The sequence below is a fragment of the Lonchura striata genome, chromosome 24 (genome assembly GCF_046129695.1).
Source record: "Lonchura striata isolate bLonStr1 chromosome 24, bLonStr1.mat, whole genome shotgun sequence".
In the NCBI taxonomy this organism is placed as follows: domain Eukaryota; kingdom Metazoa; phylum Chordata; class Aves; order Passeriformes; family Estrildidae; genus Lonchura; species Lonchura striata.
This window is the reverse complement of record NC_134626.1, coordinates 7,301,222-7,315,363: the sequence shown is the minus strand read 5'-3', so window position 1 is coordinate 7,315,363 and position 14,142 is coordinate 7,301,222. Positions and strand designations below refer to the sequence as shown.

Genomic DNA, 14,142 nt, shown 5'->3' with positions numbered 1-14,142 from the left:
ACTGTTGAAATTGTTTTTAGATGTTCTTATTTCATCCTCATGTATTTGATCCTTACCTATCCCTCTTAATTCTCAGTGGCTTGGATGAGTCCATCTTGGAGGAATGTTTGCAGCATCTGGAGAAACAGCTGGAGAGCAGCCAGGCCAGAAAAGCCATGGAGGAGTTCTTTTCAGAAAGGTGAAGTCACCGTGGAAGTTGTAGCTCAAGGACTTCATTTCTCATCCGTTTTCTGTTAGCTTGTCAGTGTAGACAGCAAGGTGATGTTAATGCCATTGTACAGGAAAATACAGACTCTGTAGAGCCAGAATATCCTTCAGGCAGTGCAGGAGAGTGGGAGAGACTCTGGGGGGAGAGGACCTGGATCTTTGGCCAAATCAGATATTGAGAGAGGCCTCACAGTGATTATCAGTGGGGAATCTTACAGGATAATTGTTCTGTCAGAGCAGGTTTCTGAGAGATGCTGCTCCATAAGGCACTTACAGACCAAGCTGCAAAATCCCAAATTCTCTCAGTGCTTCTGTGAGGCCACAGGTTGATAATTATAAGGGTGGGGGGGGAGGGTTGGCCTGCCTTAGAATCCTAAAGATAAATTGTGCTGGCAGCAGCCTAGAACAGTTGTGATAGAAATAGCCTAGCACAATCACAGTGTTCTGAGTATGAGGTGAGCAAGAGAAGAGGCTTTCTCTATCAGAAAGCTGACCATTGCCCTGTTTTTCTCTCTACCTGTTGAACAGTTCAGAATGAAAGCAGCCTGGTGGCTGTGCACTGTTAGCATGGAAGGGAAAGATAGGCAAGAAAATCTTGACTTCTGTTTTGGAGCCAGTTCAGGCCCTTTTGTGACTGGATATGTAGAGAACACTGAAAATGCTACTGAGGAGCCCATTTATGAGTTTTGGTCTGAGCTGGGTTTGCTGTTTGGCTGAAAGCAGTTTCTGTGGTTTGGCTGCTGAGCAGTGCTAACAAACTCCTGCCAGCCTGAAACGTGAGGGTGGAGAGAAGTGGAGCCAGTGGAGAAGGGGAATGGGCTGCTCTTTACAAAGCTGACTTAATTCTCTGCTCTTTACAGTGGAGAGCTGGTGCAGATCATGATGGCGACGGCCAACGAGAACCTCTCGGCCAAGTTCTGTAACAGGGTGCTGAAATTCTTCACCAAGCTCTTCCAGCTGAGTAAGTGCCAGTAGGATCTCCTCCATCCTGCCTTTTCCACTTCACACTGCTCTTGTGTTGTCTGAGATTGCAAGGTGCTTGGAAGAAAATCTGTGGGAGGGAGTGGGGTCACAGCTTCACGCTTTCCAGGAAAGCCATTTTCACACATGCTCCTTGGAGCATCTGTCACTGACAGTAACTTTTCCCCCAGCTGAGAAGAGCCCCAACCCCAGCCTGCTGCGCCTCTGCGGCTCCCTGGCCCAGCTGGCCTGTGTGGAGCCCGTGAGACTGCAGGCCTGGCTGACCAGGATGACCATGTCCCCCCCCAAGGACTCGGACCAGCTGGACGTGGTGCAGGAGAACAGGCAGCTGCTGCAGCTCCTGACCACTTACATTGTTCGGGAGAACAGGTAAAGCACGGCCTTGGTCCTGTCTTGTGTGTGCTCTGCAAATGTTCTCTAGAGCAATCTTGTGTGGGTTGTGCTGGTTCTTTGTGGTACCTGTGTGAAACTCTCCTCTTTTTGCTCAGCCAAGTGGGGGAAGGCGTGTGCACTGTTCTGCTCAGCACTCTGATACCAATGGCAACAGAGATGTTGGCCAATGGGGATGGCACGGGCTTTCCTGAGCTGATGGTCGTCATGGCAACTTTGGCCAGTGCAGGACAAGGGGCAGGACACCTCCAGCTTCATGGTGCTGCTGTGGACTGGCTGGGCAGATGGTAAGAGTGAACTCTGTACTGTTGATGCTTCATTTGTGGGGTTTTAAAATTTATTTTGGGGACAGAAATTTGTGTTTACAGATAATCCCTTCTCTCTTAGTTTATTGTTTGTTGTTTGGGATACAGTGTCTGAGGGAGGCTGATTCATGTCCATCTGTTCCAAACAATCATATTTTGTTTTGTTACTCTGGGTGGTTTAATTACTGCATTTATGCATTCCCTGTTGTTAATCTAAAGCAAACTGAATGCTTGAAGCAGTTGGTCAGGACTGAGTTTATTCTTCTCAAAGACTGTCAGCTGGAGTGAGGGATTTTGGACTCCTCATCCCACGGAGTGTTCCAGGCCAGGTTGGATGGGGCTTGGTCCAGCTTGGGATAGTGGAAGGTGTCCCTGCCCATGGCAGGGGGTGGGATGAGATGGGCTTTAGGATCCTTTCCATCCTGAACCATTCTGTAGTAATTCCCAGTGTTCTGTGTTGCAGCAAGAAATACCTGTCTCAAAAGAACGTGGTAGAGAAAATGAATGCCAACGTCATGCAAGGGAAGGTAAGACTTGTGCTGGTGCTGCCCTTGCAGGAATGACTCCCAGGCACGAATTCAGCTGTCCTGGTTTGGTTTGGTTGCCTGGTGGGAATTTTAAAGCCATTTGACCAGGGGGTGACTCTCCTGTGATTTTCCTTGCCTTCTGCTCCCCAGCACGTGACAATCCTGGAGTGCACGTGCCACATCGTGTCCTACCTGGCCGATGTCACCAACGCCCTGAGCCAGAGCAGCGGGCAGGGCCCCAGCCACCTGTCCGTGGACGGCGAGGAGCGCGCCATCGAGGTGGACTCGGACTGGGTGGAGGAGCTGGCTGTGGAGGAGGAGGACTCCCAGGCTGAGGACTCGGTAGGCAGCAGGCACAGTGGATGCTGCAAAAGGACAGGAGGGCTTACTTTGAACCTCCCAAATCACTCGGCTTATCAATTGAGATTTTGTGTTCACTGAGTGAAGGACCCGTGTCAGGTCTGGAGGAGAGGATCTGTCATTTCCGCATAGATGTGTTAACTTTGTGATGTCAACAAATATTTAAATTTTTTTAAATTAAAAAATGAAGAAATGGAATAAAATAGGCTTGTTCCTGCTGGTTGGCTGGAAATTAGTAGTTTTTGTATCAGCAAGCAACTTAGATTAGTAATATAACTTCTGTTGAGTAGTGAGAAAAAGCTGTTAGAATGTGTCCTTAATTTTTTGTATCAATTTTTTTGTTACAATTTATTTTTTTTCTGTTAACCATTTTGTGTTACTACAATGTGTCACCATCTCCTCTCTCCATGTGGTTTGATACCAGCTGCCTTCTAGCTCAGTGTTGCTAAAATTTGCTATTCTTAAAATGTGTCTTTGGTGTCTGGGGAATTTATTCTGTACACGTACTTTACTGTAGCTGCAGTTAGAACACCTTCCTAAAACGATTTTCTTCTGGATAGGATGAAGATTCTCTCTGTAATAAACTCTGTACCTTCACCATCACACAGAAAGAATTCATGAATCAACACTGGTAAGAATCTCAAGCTTGTGTTCAGAGTTTCAGTGTGGTATTTCTGGCCACTGGGAAGGAAACTAGTGTAGTTTGTGAGCCTCAAGGCACTGCCTGTCAAAACTCACCTGGCTTATTTTGGGCAGGTACCACTGTCACACTTGCAAGATGGTTGATGGGGTTGGTGTTTGCACAGTTTGTGCTAAAGTTTGTCACAAGGATCATGAGATTTCTTACGCCAAGTACGGATCCTTCTTCTGTGACTGTGGAGCCAAAGAGGATGGCAGCTGCCTGGTAAATTCTTTATGTCTTCATTTTCAAGTCCTTTGCAATTTTCTGTTCTGCAGTAGGTTATGTCAGGATTTGAGTTCTCAGAAGTGTTAAGACTTGAAGGCTTTGACTTTATAATGAACCCTCAGAATTTACAGCTTGCCTGGAAATTAATTTTTTTGCACCAAATAAGAGCATTGGTAAATCTGCATCCTAGTGACTCCTGAGATGCTACCTGCCTTTACAGAATTTGCTGCACAGCAAAAAACAGCTTTTCCCATGTTTTCCACTAGCAGCAAATGAAATAGTTATATCTTAAATATGGAAAGTTTTTAATCCTTGGGTGGAGACTCACATGCAGGATGCTATTTCTTTAGAACTATGCTTGAATTGCTGCTTTTACAATCTGTGTTCACTTCATCAGTATAGCCAGTTTGAGCCTGGTTTGGGGTTTTAGCGTTACTCTGTCATTCCCAGGCGTTGGTGAAGAGAACTCCCAGCAGTGGGATGAGCTCTACCATGAAGGAATCAGCCTTCCAGAGCGAGCCCCGCGTGCCCGAGAGCGTCATCCGCCACGCCAGCACGTCCCCGGCTGAGAAGGCCAAGGTCACCATCAGCGAGGGCAAGGGCCCCGACGAGGAGAAGCCCAAAAAGAGCAGCCTGTGCAGAAACGTGGAGGGCTGTCGAGAGGAGCTGCAGTCCCAGGTATAATTGTCAGCTTCTAAACAGAGATGGGTTATAATGAGGATCTTGGGCAGGCTGGGTTGGTTATAAGCTGAGATGAGAGGGTCATAAAGGGGTGTCAGGCTTTAAAAAGCAGTTCATGTGCAGCTCCCATCTCTTGTTTCTCATTTGCCTGATCTGTGTCTTGTAGGCCAACTTTTCCTTTGCACCTTTGGTGCTGGAGATGCTGAATTTCCTGATGGATGCCATCCAGGTCAACTTCCAGCAAGCTTCAGCCATGGGGAGCAGCAGCCGTGCCCAGCAGGCTCTCAGTGAGCTCCACACTTTGGACAAATCAGTAGAAATGACAGATCAGTTGATGGTACGGAACAAAAGGAATGAACAGTGTGGATGGGGGGAGTGGCTTTTAAACAGAGACATTCCAGTGACACCCTCTGGTGCTTCCCCCGGCTCAGGTCCCCACCCTCGGCTCGCAGGAAGGCGCCTTTGAGAACGTGCGCATGAACTACAGCGGGGACCAGGGCCAGACCATCCGGCAGCTGATCAGCGCGCACGTGCTGCGGCGCGTGGCCATGTGCGTGCTGTCCTCGCCCCACGGCCGCCGCCAGCACCTGGCTGTCAGCCACGAGAAGGGCAAGGTGAGCCCCCACGGAGCCCTGCTCCCGAGGGAGGGGAACAGTGCTGGAACCCTGGGCTCCCGAGGGAGGGGAACTGTGCTGGAGCCCTGGGCTGCCAGGGAAAGGGAACTGTGCTGGAGCCCTGGGCTCCCGAGGGAGGGGAACTGTGCTGGAGCCCTGGGCTTCCAGGGAAAGGGAACTGTGCTGGAGCCCTGGGCTCCTGAGGGAAGGGAACTGTGCTGGAGCCCTGGGCTCCCGAGGGAGGGGAACTGTGCTGGAGCCCTGGGCTCCTGAGGGAGGGGAACTGTGCTGGAGCCCTGGGCTCCCAGGGAAAGGGAACTGTGCTGGAGCCCTGGGCTCCCAGGGAAAGGGAACTGTGCTGGAGCCCTGGGCTCCCAGGGAAAGGGAACTGTGCTGGAGCCCTGGGCTGCCAGGGAAAGGGAACTGTGCTGGAGCCCTGGGCTCCCAAGGGAGGGGAACTGTGCTGGAGCCCTGGGCTCCCGAGGGAGGGGAACTGTGCTGGAGCCCTGGGCTGCCAGGGAAAGGGAACTGTGCTGGAGCCCTGGGCTCCCGAGGGAGGGGAACTGTGCTGGAGCCCTGGGCTCCCGAGGGAGGGGAACTGTGCTGGAGCCCTGGGCTCCCGAGGGAGGGGAACTGTGCTGGAGCCCTGGGCTCCCAGGGAAAGGGAACTGTGCTGGAGCCCTGGGCTCCTGAGGGAAGGGAACTGTGCTGGAGCCATGGGCTTCCAGGGAAAGGGAACTGTGCTGGAACCCTGGGCTCCCGAGGGAAGGGGAACTGTGCTGGAGCCCTGGGCTCTCAGGGAAAGGGAACTGTGCTGGAACCCTGGGCTCCCAAGGGAAGGGGAACTGTGCTGGAGCCCTGGGCTCCCAGGGAAAGGGAACTGTGCTGGAGCCCTGGGCTCCCAAGGGAGGGGAACTGTGCTGGAGCCCTGGGCTCCCAGGGAAAGGGAACTGTGCTGGAGCCCTGGGCTCCCGAGGGAGGGGAACTGTGCTGGAGCCCTGGGCTCCCGAGGGAAGGGGAACAGTGCTGGATGCACTGGATTCCCAGGGAAATGGCACAGTGCTGGATGCACTGGGTTCCCAGGGAAGTAGAACAGTGCTGGATGCACTGGGTTCCCAGGGAGAGGGAACAGTGCCGAGGAACAGGCAGGACTAAGGTTTGTTCTGCCTGTCTTGATATCTGGTGTGAAGTTTTGCGTAGCTATGGGGAACCTCTTGTAGGAAAAACTGTTAGGAAGAAAAGTTCTGCAGCAGGAGCAGTGAGAACAACTCACTGCCATCACCCACATCACTGCAGCCACCTGAGAGGAGCTTGGAGTCAGGGTGGTCCATGACTCAGAGAAATGGCAAGAGGAAATGTGCACCAAGGGAGGTTAATATAAGCAAAAATTTGTCTGCAGGAGTAGTCAGACTTTGGAATAAGTTGCCCAGACATTGGAATAAGTCACCCAGAGAGGTGATAGAGTCACCAACTCTGGAGGTGTTCAAGAAGTGTCTGGACATGGCACTTGGGGATGTAGTTAGGGGTGATTATGGTGGTTCTGGGGTGATGGTTGGACTCGGTGATCTCATGGATCCCTTCCAGCCTTGATGATTCTGATTCAGAATCAACTGAATAACTGTGGGATCTGGAAGTGAAATGCCTGATTCCCCTCAGTTGCAGAGTTGAATGACCAAGTTCAGTCTGTAGTTCTGGTTCTGTAACTGTGGGATCTGGAACTGAAATACCTGACTGCCCTCAGGTACAGTCAGATAACCAAGTTCAGTTTGTGGTTCTGTTTCTGTAACTGGGATCTGGAATTGAAGTGCCTGACTGCCCTCAGTTACAGTCAGATAACCAAGTTCAATCTGTGGTTCTGTTTCTGTAACTGTGGGATCTGGAATTGGAGTGCCTGACTGCCCTCAGTTACAGTCAGATAACCAAGTTAAATCTGTGGTTCTGCTTTTGTAACTGGGATCTGGAATTGAAGTGCCTGACTGCCCTCAGGTACAGTCAGATAACCAAGTTCAATCTGTGGTTCTGTTTATGTAACTGGGATCTGGAATTGAAGTGCCTGACTGCCCTCAGTTGCAGTCAGATAACTGAGCTCGTGCTGTGGTGCAGATCACAGTGCTCCAGCTCTCAGCCCTGCTGAAACAAGCCGACTCCAGCAAAAGGAAGCTGACCCTCACCCGCCTGGCATCGGCGCCCGTCCCGTTCACTGTGCTGAGCCTGACTGGGAATCCCTGCAAGGAGGACTACCTGGCTGTGTGTGGGCTGAAGGTAAGTGCCTGCCAAAGCCGTTTCCAGGGAGCTGCAAACATCAGCTGAAAGCCAGCTGGAGCAGCACTGTTTGCTCTGAGGAGTTAGCACGGAGCTGCCTCCAAAGTTCTGTCACTAATTCAGCTCCTGATTCACTTTCCTACTAGATAGATAAGGTATAAAAAGCAGACCCTGTATGAACAATATAATTAATGAGACAGTGCTTTGAAATAGTATTTCTTATTGTATTTAGGCTGATTTTGTTATTTTGTTTTAAGACAAGAGTCAAGGTTTAGTCATATCAAACTTAGTGTGTTAAAACTAGTCTGTAACAATTAGTGTTCTTTGGCAAGGATTCCTCTTTTTTGTATTCCCCCAAATTTAGATTCAACTTTCCCTGTGCAGAATTTACAGATGTGTTATTTAGCTGAGAAAAAGCTGCATTCTCTGTAGTGTTTTTCTTTTCAAACCTTCATGTCATTTATCTTCAGTGCAGGAAATTGAGATTTAGATTCTCTGAATCATTATTTGCTGTAAGAGAAATGCTGACTTTTAACTCCATTCTTGGCTTCAAATATTTGTAAACACTTTATTTTAATACTTAACCAATTTTCTCCATTACTCCAGGATTGCCATGTGTTAACATTCAGCAGCTCTGGATCAGTCTCTGATCATTTGGTGCTTCATCCCCAACTGGCCACTGGGAATTTCATCATCAAAGCCGTGTGGCTGCCAGGATCTCAAACAGAGCTGGCCATTGTCACTGCAGACTTTGTGAAGGTATGTCTGGCCATGAGCTGTTGATGATAGAGCTTCTGGCAGACATCAGAGTCTGGATACTCAGGGAGTTGCATGTGGGAGAATGTGGTAATATTCTTAGAAATTAATTGGAAATATAAATTTGAGATGTTTGGGCTGTTCTTGCAAGGAAAAGCAAACCCAAAGAACTCAAAGATAAAAAAAGCCCCAAACTGTAACACCTCATGGGGATTCCCTCATCTCAGCTCTTGTTCATTTGCACTGTTCTGTATCATAGCAGTTAATTCTACCTTGATACTCATTGTAGTTAATTATTTCTTTGGTTCTTCCCACAGATTTATGACCTCTCAGTAGATGCCTTGAGTCCAACTTTCTACTTCCTCCTACCGAGTTCCAAAATCAGGGATGTCACTTTCCTGTTCAACGAGGAGGGGAAGAACATCATTGTGATCATGTCCTCTGCTGGCTACATCTACACACAGCTCATGGAGGAGGCCAGCAGTGCCCAGCACGGGCCCTTCTATGTCACCAATGTGCTTGAAGTCAACCACGAGGACCTGAAGGTGCTGCTGACTTCCCTTTCTCTCTTTTTTTTGCATCTTCTGTTTGAAGGCAGAAGTTTCTTTTTTTTTTCCCTTCTCCTTTCAAGCCCCCTGATCTAGATCAAGGAGCTTTCTCATTCCTCTAAAGAGAGAAATATCCTTACAGTAAAAGGAGGTGGGGGTGAAAATTAAACCCCTTGATCCTTTCATCTAGAAAATAGAGCATGTTTTCCATGGTTGGCTCTGAAGTCATGCCCAGCAGGATTTCTCAGCGGGGAGATGCCTTCAGAGCAGTGCTGTTCTCAGAGCAAGGCACTCCAAAGGTGCCAGAGCAGAAGGGATAAATCACCATGGCTGGGGCTGGAGAGCTGCAATCAGGCTTTGTTTCTTCTCTTGAGGATGACCTTTAAAATCTCTCTAGTGTTTTTACCCTAGCTGCTTCAAAACAGGAATAGATGGGAAGGAGGCTTTCAGGAAGGTCTTTTATGAGCTGGGCATCCAAGGGATACTCCATGTGACACTGTCACACAGCGCTGAGGGTGTTACCTACAGCCTCCGGGTGTGCAGGCTCAGCATCCCCTCCCAGAGCCTTTGAAGTGTCTGATGGATGAGTTCACCCAGGAGTTCAGCTTAGAAAATTGTCATTTAGGGCTCTGTTCTCTTACTGCTGGGGAGGAGGGGCGGCTTTGGGAATAATTCCATCGTAAATTTAAAAGCTTGACAGAGTGTTTGGGGATATTTGTGTCTGTGTTAAATGTTGGCATTTCTCTGGATCCCCCAGGACAGCAATGGCCAGGTGGCAGGAGGGGGGGTGTCAGTCTATTACTCCCACGTGCTGCAGATGTTGTTCTTCAGCTACTGCCAAGGCAAATCCTTCGCAGCCACCATCAGCCGAGCCAGCCTGGAAGTGCAGCGGCTCTTCCCAATTAACATCAAGAGGTGAGGATCCTGGGGAACACTCCCTGCATTTTTATTTCTTTCTTTCTTTAATAAATACAGTGTATTATTAAGCATCCCTGCTCTGAATGGCCAAGCAGTGCGGTGAAGATTCCCTGTTGGCCGATGATTTCTTGCTACTTTTCATGGTTCTTCTGTCCTAATGGACTTGGGTGATCCTTGTGGGTCGCTTCCAGCTCAGGAATTCCATGATATCCCAGTTGCAGAATGATTAGAAACCAAAACTGGCTGTTTCAGCAGTGAGCCACACATGCATTTTGTCCTCCCAGCAGGATTTCAGAGCAGAAAGGTGTGTGCAGAGCAGTGGAGCTGCACAGAGTGAGCTGCTCGAGGTGCAGCCGCTGGAACCGATGGGATTATCCGCCCTCGCCGAGGCGGCCGGGAAGGAAGTCTTTGTTTCCTTTCAGCACCACTGCTGCAGTGGACCTTGTGCATTGTGCATGTTAAGGCTGATTTTCAGACTCCCTTGAGGGAAACCAATCTCTTAGTCTATGAATGTGGCAAGAAAAAGACAGTTCTATTTTGCTTTCTGATACACAGTGCAGGGGCTGGGCACTCAGGCCACAGACTCTTCACTGGCCTGACACAAAGGCACTGTCACTAGTGGGCTCTGAAGGAGGGTCAGGTTCCAAGAGCTCCTGAACTCCAGCTGAGTTTGCCTTAATCTTTTTGCAGTTCTGTTTCCACTTTTTCCAGTGAGCAGACACTGATTCTCCTGCAGTAGCCTTTGCTTATTGCTGCTAGGTGTGTTGAAATATGGAATTGTTCATCCATTCAGATAAAATCATCGCTGAAAGCCATTTATAAATTGCCTCCTTGATTTGGGGCAAAAATGCAACACTAAGCCAGTTTTTCTTCAAGTTTGCAGGGTAAGGATCAGGGCTGAAGACAGGGGTACTCGTGGTTTCTGCCCACTGTGGTGATGGTTTCAGGTTTCTCACTTGTAAACCAGACACTGTTCATCGATGCAGTGCTTGATTCCCTGCTCAGGACAAAGCTTTAACTGATTTGAGCGCAGTGAAATTTGTGTGGTTTTGCTTGTGCTGCTCCTTAAACAAATGTCATTGTTCCCTTTGTCCTTTGCAGTTCCAATGGTGGCAGTAAGACTTCTCCAGCCCTGTGTCAGTGGTCTGAGGTGATGAACCACCCTGGCCTGGTGTGCTGTGTCCAGCAGACCACGGGTGTCCCACTGGTGGTGATGGTGAAGCCAGACACCTTCCTCATTCAGGAGATTAAGACCTTGCCAGCCAAAGCAAAGGTTAGTCAGGGTTCCCTGTATTTTTGACACTTAAAATTTGGTTTCTTGTTCTTCTATCAACCAGATTTCCAGAGTCTTGGCAGCCTTTCTAATACAAAGAGTTTATTTCTCCAGTCAAGAGTTACCAAGCCCTTGCCTTGCCTTGCAGATCCAGGACATGGTGGCCATCCGTCACACGGCCTGCAACGAGCAGCAGAGGACCACCATGATCCTGCTGTGTGAGGATGGCAGCCTGAGGATCTACATGGCCAACGTGGAGAACACATCCTACTGGCTGCAGCCCTCTCTGCAGCCCAGCAGCGTCATCAGCATCATGAAACCCGTGCGCAAGCGCAAGGCAGCCGCCATCAGTAAGGGCTCCTCCCGTGGCCTTTGTGACTCATGGTCCTGGGGTGCAAGATAAGTGTGTGTTCTGTTTGCCATCTGTTAGAGGTGTGGCAGTTATCTTCTGTTCGTAGAAAAGGATCAAGGTGCCAAAATCTGTCTTGGTATGAAAAGACAGGTGTCTGCTAAGGAAGGCAGGAGCCTCCCCTCAAATGGGCAGTGTAAACCCCCTCCCTCTGAATTGGTATAAATTTGAAATTAAGGGGCTCTCAGGCAAATATATGGGAGCAGGAATAACAGTTCTTTATTTGGGAAGAATTTTTTTAAAATAAAATAAACAATGCAGTAATACAAAACAACACTGACACAGTCAGGGAGGTGGCACAGTCCCATCCCAGGGGGGCTCAGCCCTCCTGCAGTGCCAGCTGTGCTTCTGCTGGAGCAGGATCCTGCACAAGGGGGGAGTTTTCCTCTGGAGCTCCAGGGCTGGGGGAGATGGGCCTGGGCTCCTCTGGGAGTGCAGGGGGAACAAAGCTGCTCCTCTGGGAATGCAGTGGGAAAAGGCTGCTGTGGTGTCCCAAAATCTTAGATTATATCCAGGTAGGAATGCTTGGCTGCTCCCCTGGGGGAGCATCTCCCAGTGGATGATGGAATTTTCTCAGCCATGCAGGGACACTCAATGGCCCATGAACAAAAGATAATTAATAATTAATAACAGAAGCTATCTCCTCGAGGGAGGATTGGTTTGTGGAAGAGAGAAAGAAAACTGCCCAATGAACAGAAGATAACTGCCCCACCTCTAACAGATGGCAAAGAGAATACACACTTATCTTGCAATCCAGCACACTAATGGAGATGTAAAGATTGATATACATCATCTAAATACTTACAACAGTCATTCTGACAATTACCTAAGTACTGGCTAAGTGGATAAAATATTTCCACAGATGAATGTTGGAACCCTGGTTACTGAGAATTTTAGGCTTTCTGTGCTGGTAGGCACTGACCCTCAAGAGAACACCGCATTTGACCTGAAGCTGTACAGAAGGCTTCCAAAATTAAATAATAAAACTAAGATTATTAGTGCATAATTTAAATAAAAGTGTATAATATCACATAGTAGAAAACTCAGAGTTTAAAGTTTTAAAATACGGTAATATATATAAAAGAAGATAGAAGTTTTTAGACAGAGACGAGTCCTTCTTTTTCACCTTCTTCCTAAGTTTGAGTAGTAAAAAATCCAACAGATGTATATAGAAATACTTTCCAAAGGACGTGAGTTGTTTCTGCAGGTTTTTTACTACAACTTTGCCTGTTTAGAATGTCTTTTGTCATAAGGATCTCTTTCCCCTTCTAGCAACTCGCACATCCAGCCAGGTGAACTTCCCCATTGACTTCTTTGAGCACAACCAGCAGCTGACAGACGTGGAGTTCGGGGGCAATGACCTGCTGCAGGTCTACAATGCCCAGCAGATCAAGCACCGGCTCAACTCCACGGGCATGTATGTGGCCAACACAAAGGTGAGTGGGGCAGTCTGGGGACTCTGCTGGGCTTCTGGATGACATTACTGTTCATGTTGATACCATGCCTTGCCTTAAGGAGACTGCTTTGTTCAAATGACCCTGCACAAATACTCTAATTCAGTAAACAGTGGAGGCACCTCTGTACAGAGTCCTTGCCTTCAGAGGGAGTTTTGAGCTGTGGTTTGTTTTCTGCAGCCCGGGGGTTTCACCATCGAGGTGACCAACAACAACAGTACAATGGTGATGATGGGCATGCAGATCCTTTGAGCTGTGGTTTGTTTTCTGCAGCCCCGGGGTTTCACCATCGAGGTGACCAACAACAACAGTACAATGGTGATGATGGGCATGCAGATCCTTTGAGCTCTGGTTTGTTCTCTGCAGCCCGGGGGTTTCACCATCGAGGTGACCAACAACAACAGCACCATGGTGATGACGGGCATGCGGATCCAGATCGGCACGCAGGCCATCGAGCGCGCTCCCTCCTACCTGGAGATCTTCGGCCGCACCATGCAGCTCAACATGACCCGGGCCCGCTGGTTTGACTTCCCCTTCACCCGCGAGGAGGCCCTGCAGGCTGACAAGAAGCTCACCATCTTCAGTAAGGCTCTGTGCACTGCTTGCTCTGACCAGCTGATGGGTTGGTTTGGGTGGGGTGAAGCTGCTTCGCCTCACAGCAGGGAGTTGCCACAATCCATTCATTTGCCCTGACTGCAAAAACAGTCTGAGGGGGAAACCCTGAACGTTTCATAACTTTATTGATGGCCCAGTTTCTTGCTGCTGTGAGTGAGCTTTCAGTAGTCCAGCTCAATGATTTTGCACTGAGGCAAGAGAAGGAAAGTGGCCTTGCAAAGGAGATGGCACTGTCAGTGGCTGTGTATTAATGACAATGTAGTTGCTGTCCTGGTCCTGTGAAACGAGGCTGGTTTGTATCCAAAAGCTACAGTTTTCTCAGTTTTTAAGAAATTTCTCTCATCGCTACAGTTGGGGCTTCTGTGGATCCTGCTGGAGTCACCATGATGGATTCCATTAAAATTTATGGCAAAACCAAAGAGCAGTTTGGCTGGCCTGACGAGCCCCCCGAGGACTTCCCATCTGCTTCTGTGAGCAACGTTTGTCCCCCAAACCTCAACCAAGGGAATGGCACTGGGGACACCGAGTCTGCTGCCCCTGCTGCTGCCAGTGGGACTGTCCTGGAGAGGTATTTCCAGTCTTTCCCTTGTTTCTCCTTGGAAATGGGTTGTTGTTGTGGCAGGCACTTGGGTGCACTCATGTGCTTTTCCTGACTTGGAGAACTGGAGGGAATTCATGAGTTGTTCTCACTGCCTTACACAGCAACAACTGAAATCTGGGTTTGATTATCTTGGTAGGAGGGTTTGTGGTGGCTCTTGGTTGATCTGGTGCAGTAGATGGGTAGAGCTGTGTGCTTGCTTGTGCTGCCTAGTTCATTTTTCAGCAGTCTCAAGGAGTTCAAAGCAATTTCTGCTGCTGTGGTACATTCTTTCATTTCAAGTTGGCCCTTTTTTGGTCTCTGGAGCTCACAAAGGTCAGGCCTTTCTGAAGTTAAG

The 14,142-nt window shown here is 49.0% G+C and overlaps 1 protein-coding gene across 3 annotated transcripts in view; it reads left to right on the top strand.

Moving 5' to 3' along the window:
* UBR4 (ubiquitin protein ligase E3 component n-recognin 4) overlaps nt 1–14,142 on the top strand; it is an 89,317-nt gene that overhangs the window by 20,483 nt on the left and 54,692 nt on the right. For all 3 annotated transcript variants that reach the window (XM_077788202.1, XM_077788201.1, XM_077788200.1), the window contains exons 30-49: nt 77–178; nt 1,068–1,168; nt 1,359–1,557; nt 1,677–1,865; nt 2,347–2,410; nt 2,561–2,752; nt 3,331–3,401; nt 3,527–3,674; nt 4,128–4,355; nt 4,525–4,695; nt 4,790–4,972; nt 7,076–7,234; nt 7,841–7,993; nt 8,308–8,535; nt 9,296–9,453; nt 10,558–10,729; nt 10,878–11,079; nt 12,411–12,574; nt 12,959–13,175; nt 13,559–13,775. In XM_077788202.1, the coding sequence (XP_077644328.1) occupies nt 77–178; nt 1,068–1,168; nt 1,359–1,557; nt 1,677–1,865; nt 2,347–2,410; nt 2,561–2,752; nt 3,331–3,401; nt 3,527–3,674; nt 4,128–4,355; nt 4,525–4,695; nt 4,790–4,972; nt 7,076–7,234; nt 7,841–7,993; nt 8,308–8,535; nt 9,296–9,453; nt 10,558–10,729; nt 10,878–11,079; nt 12,411–12,574; nt 12,959–13,175; nt 13,559–13,775 (3,318 nt within the window). The remainder of the gene's footprint in view (nt 1–76; nt 179–1,067; nt 1,169–1,358; nt 1,558–1,676; nt 1,866–2,346; nt 2,411–2,560; nt 2,753–3,330; nt 3,402–3,526; nt 3,675–4,127; nt 4,356–4,524; nt 4,696–4,789; nt 4,973–7,075; nt 7,235–7,840; nt 7,994–8,307; nt 8,536–9,295; nt 9,454–10,557; nt 10,730–10,877; nt 11,080–12,410; nt 12,575–12,958; nt 13,176–13,558; nt 13,776–14,142) is intronic.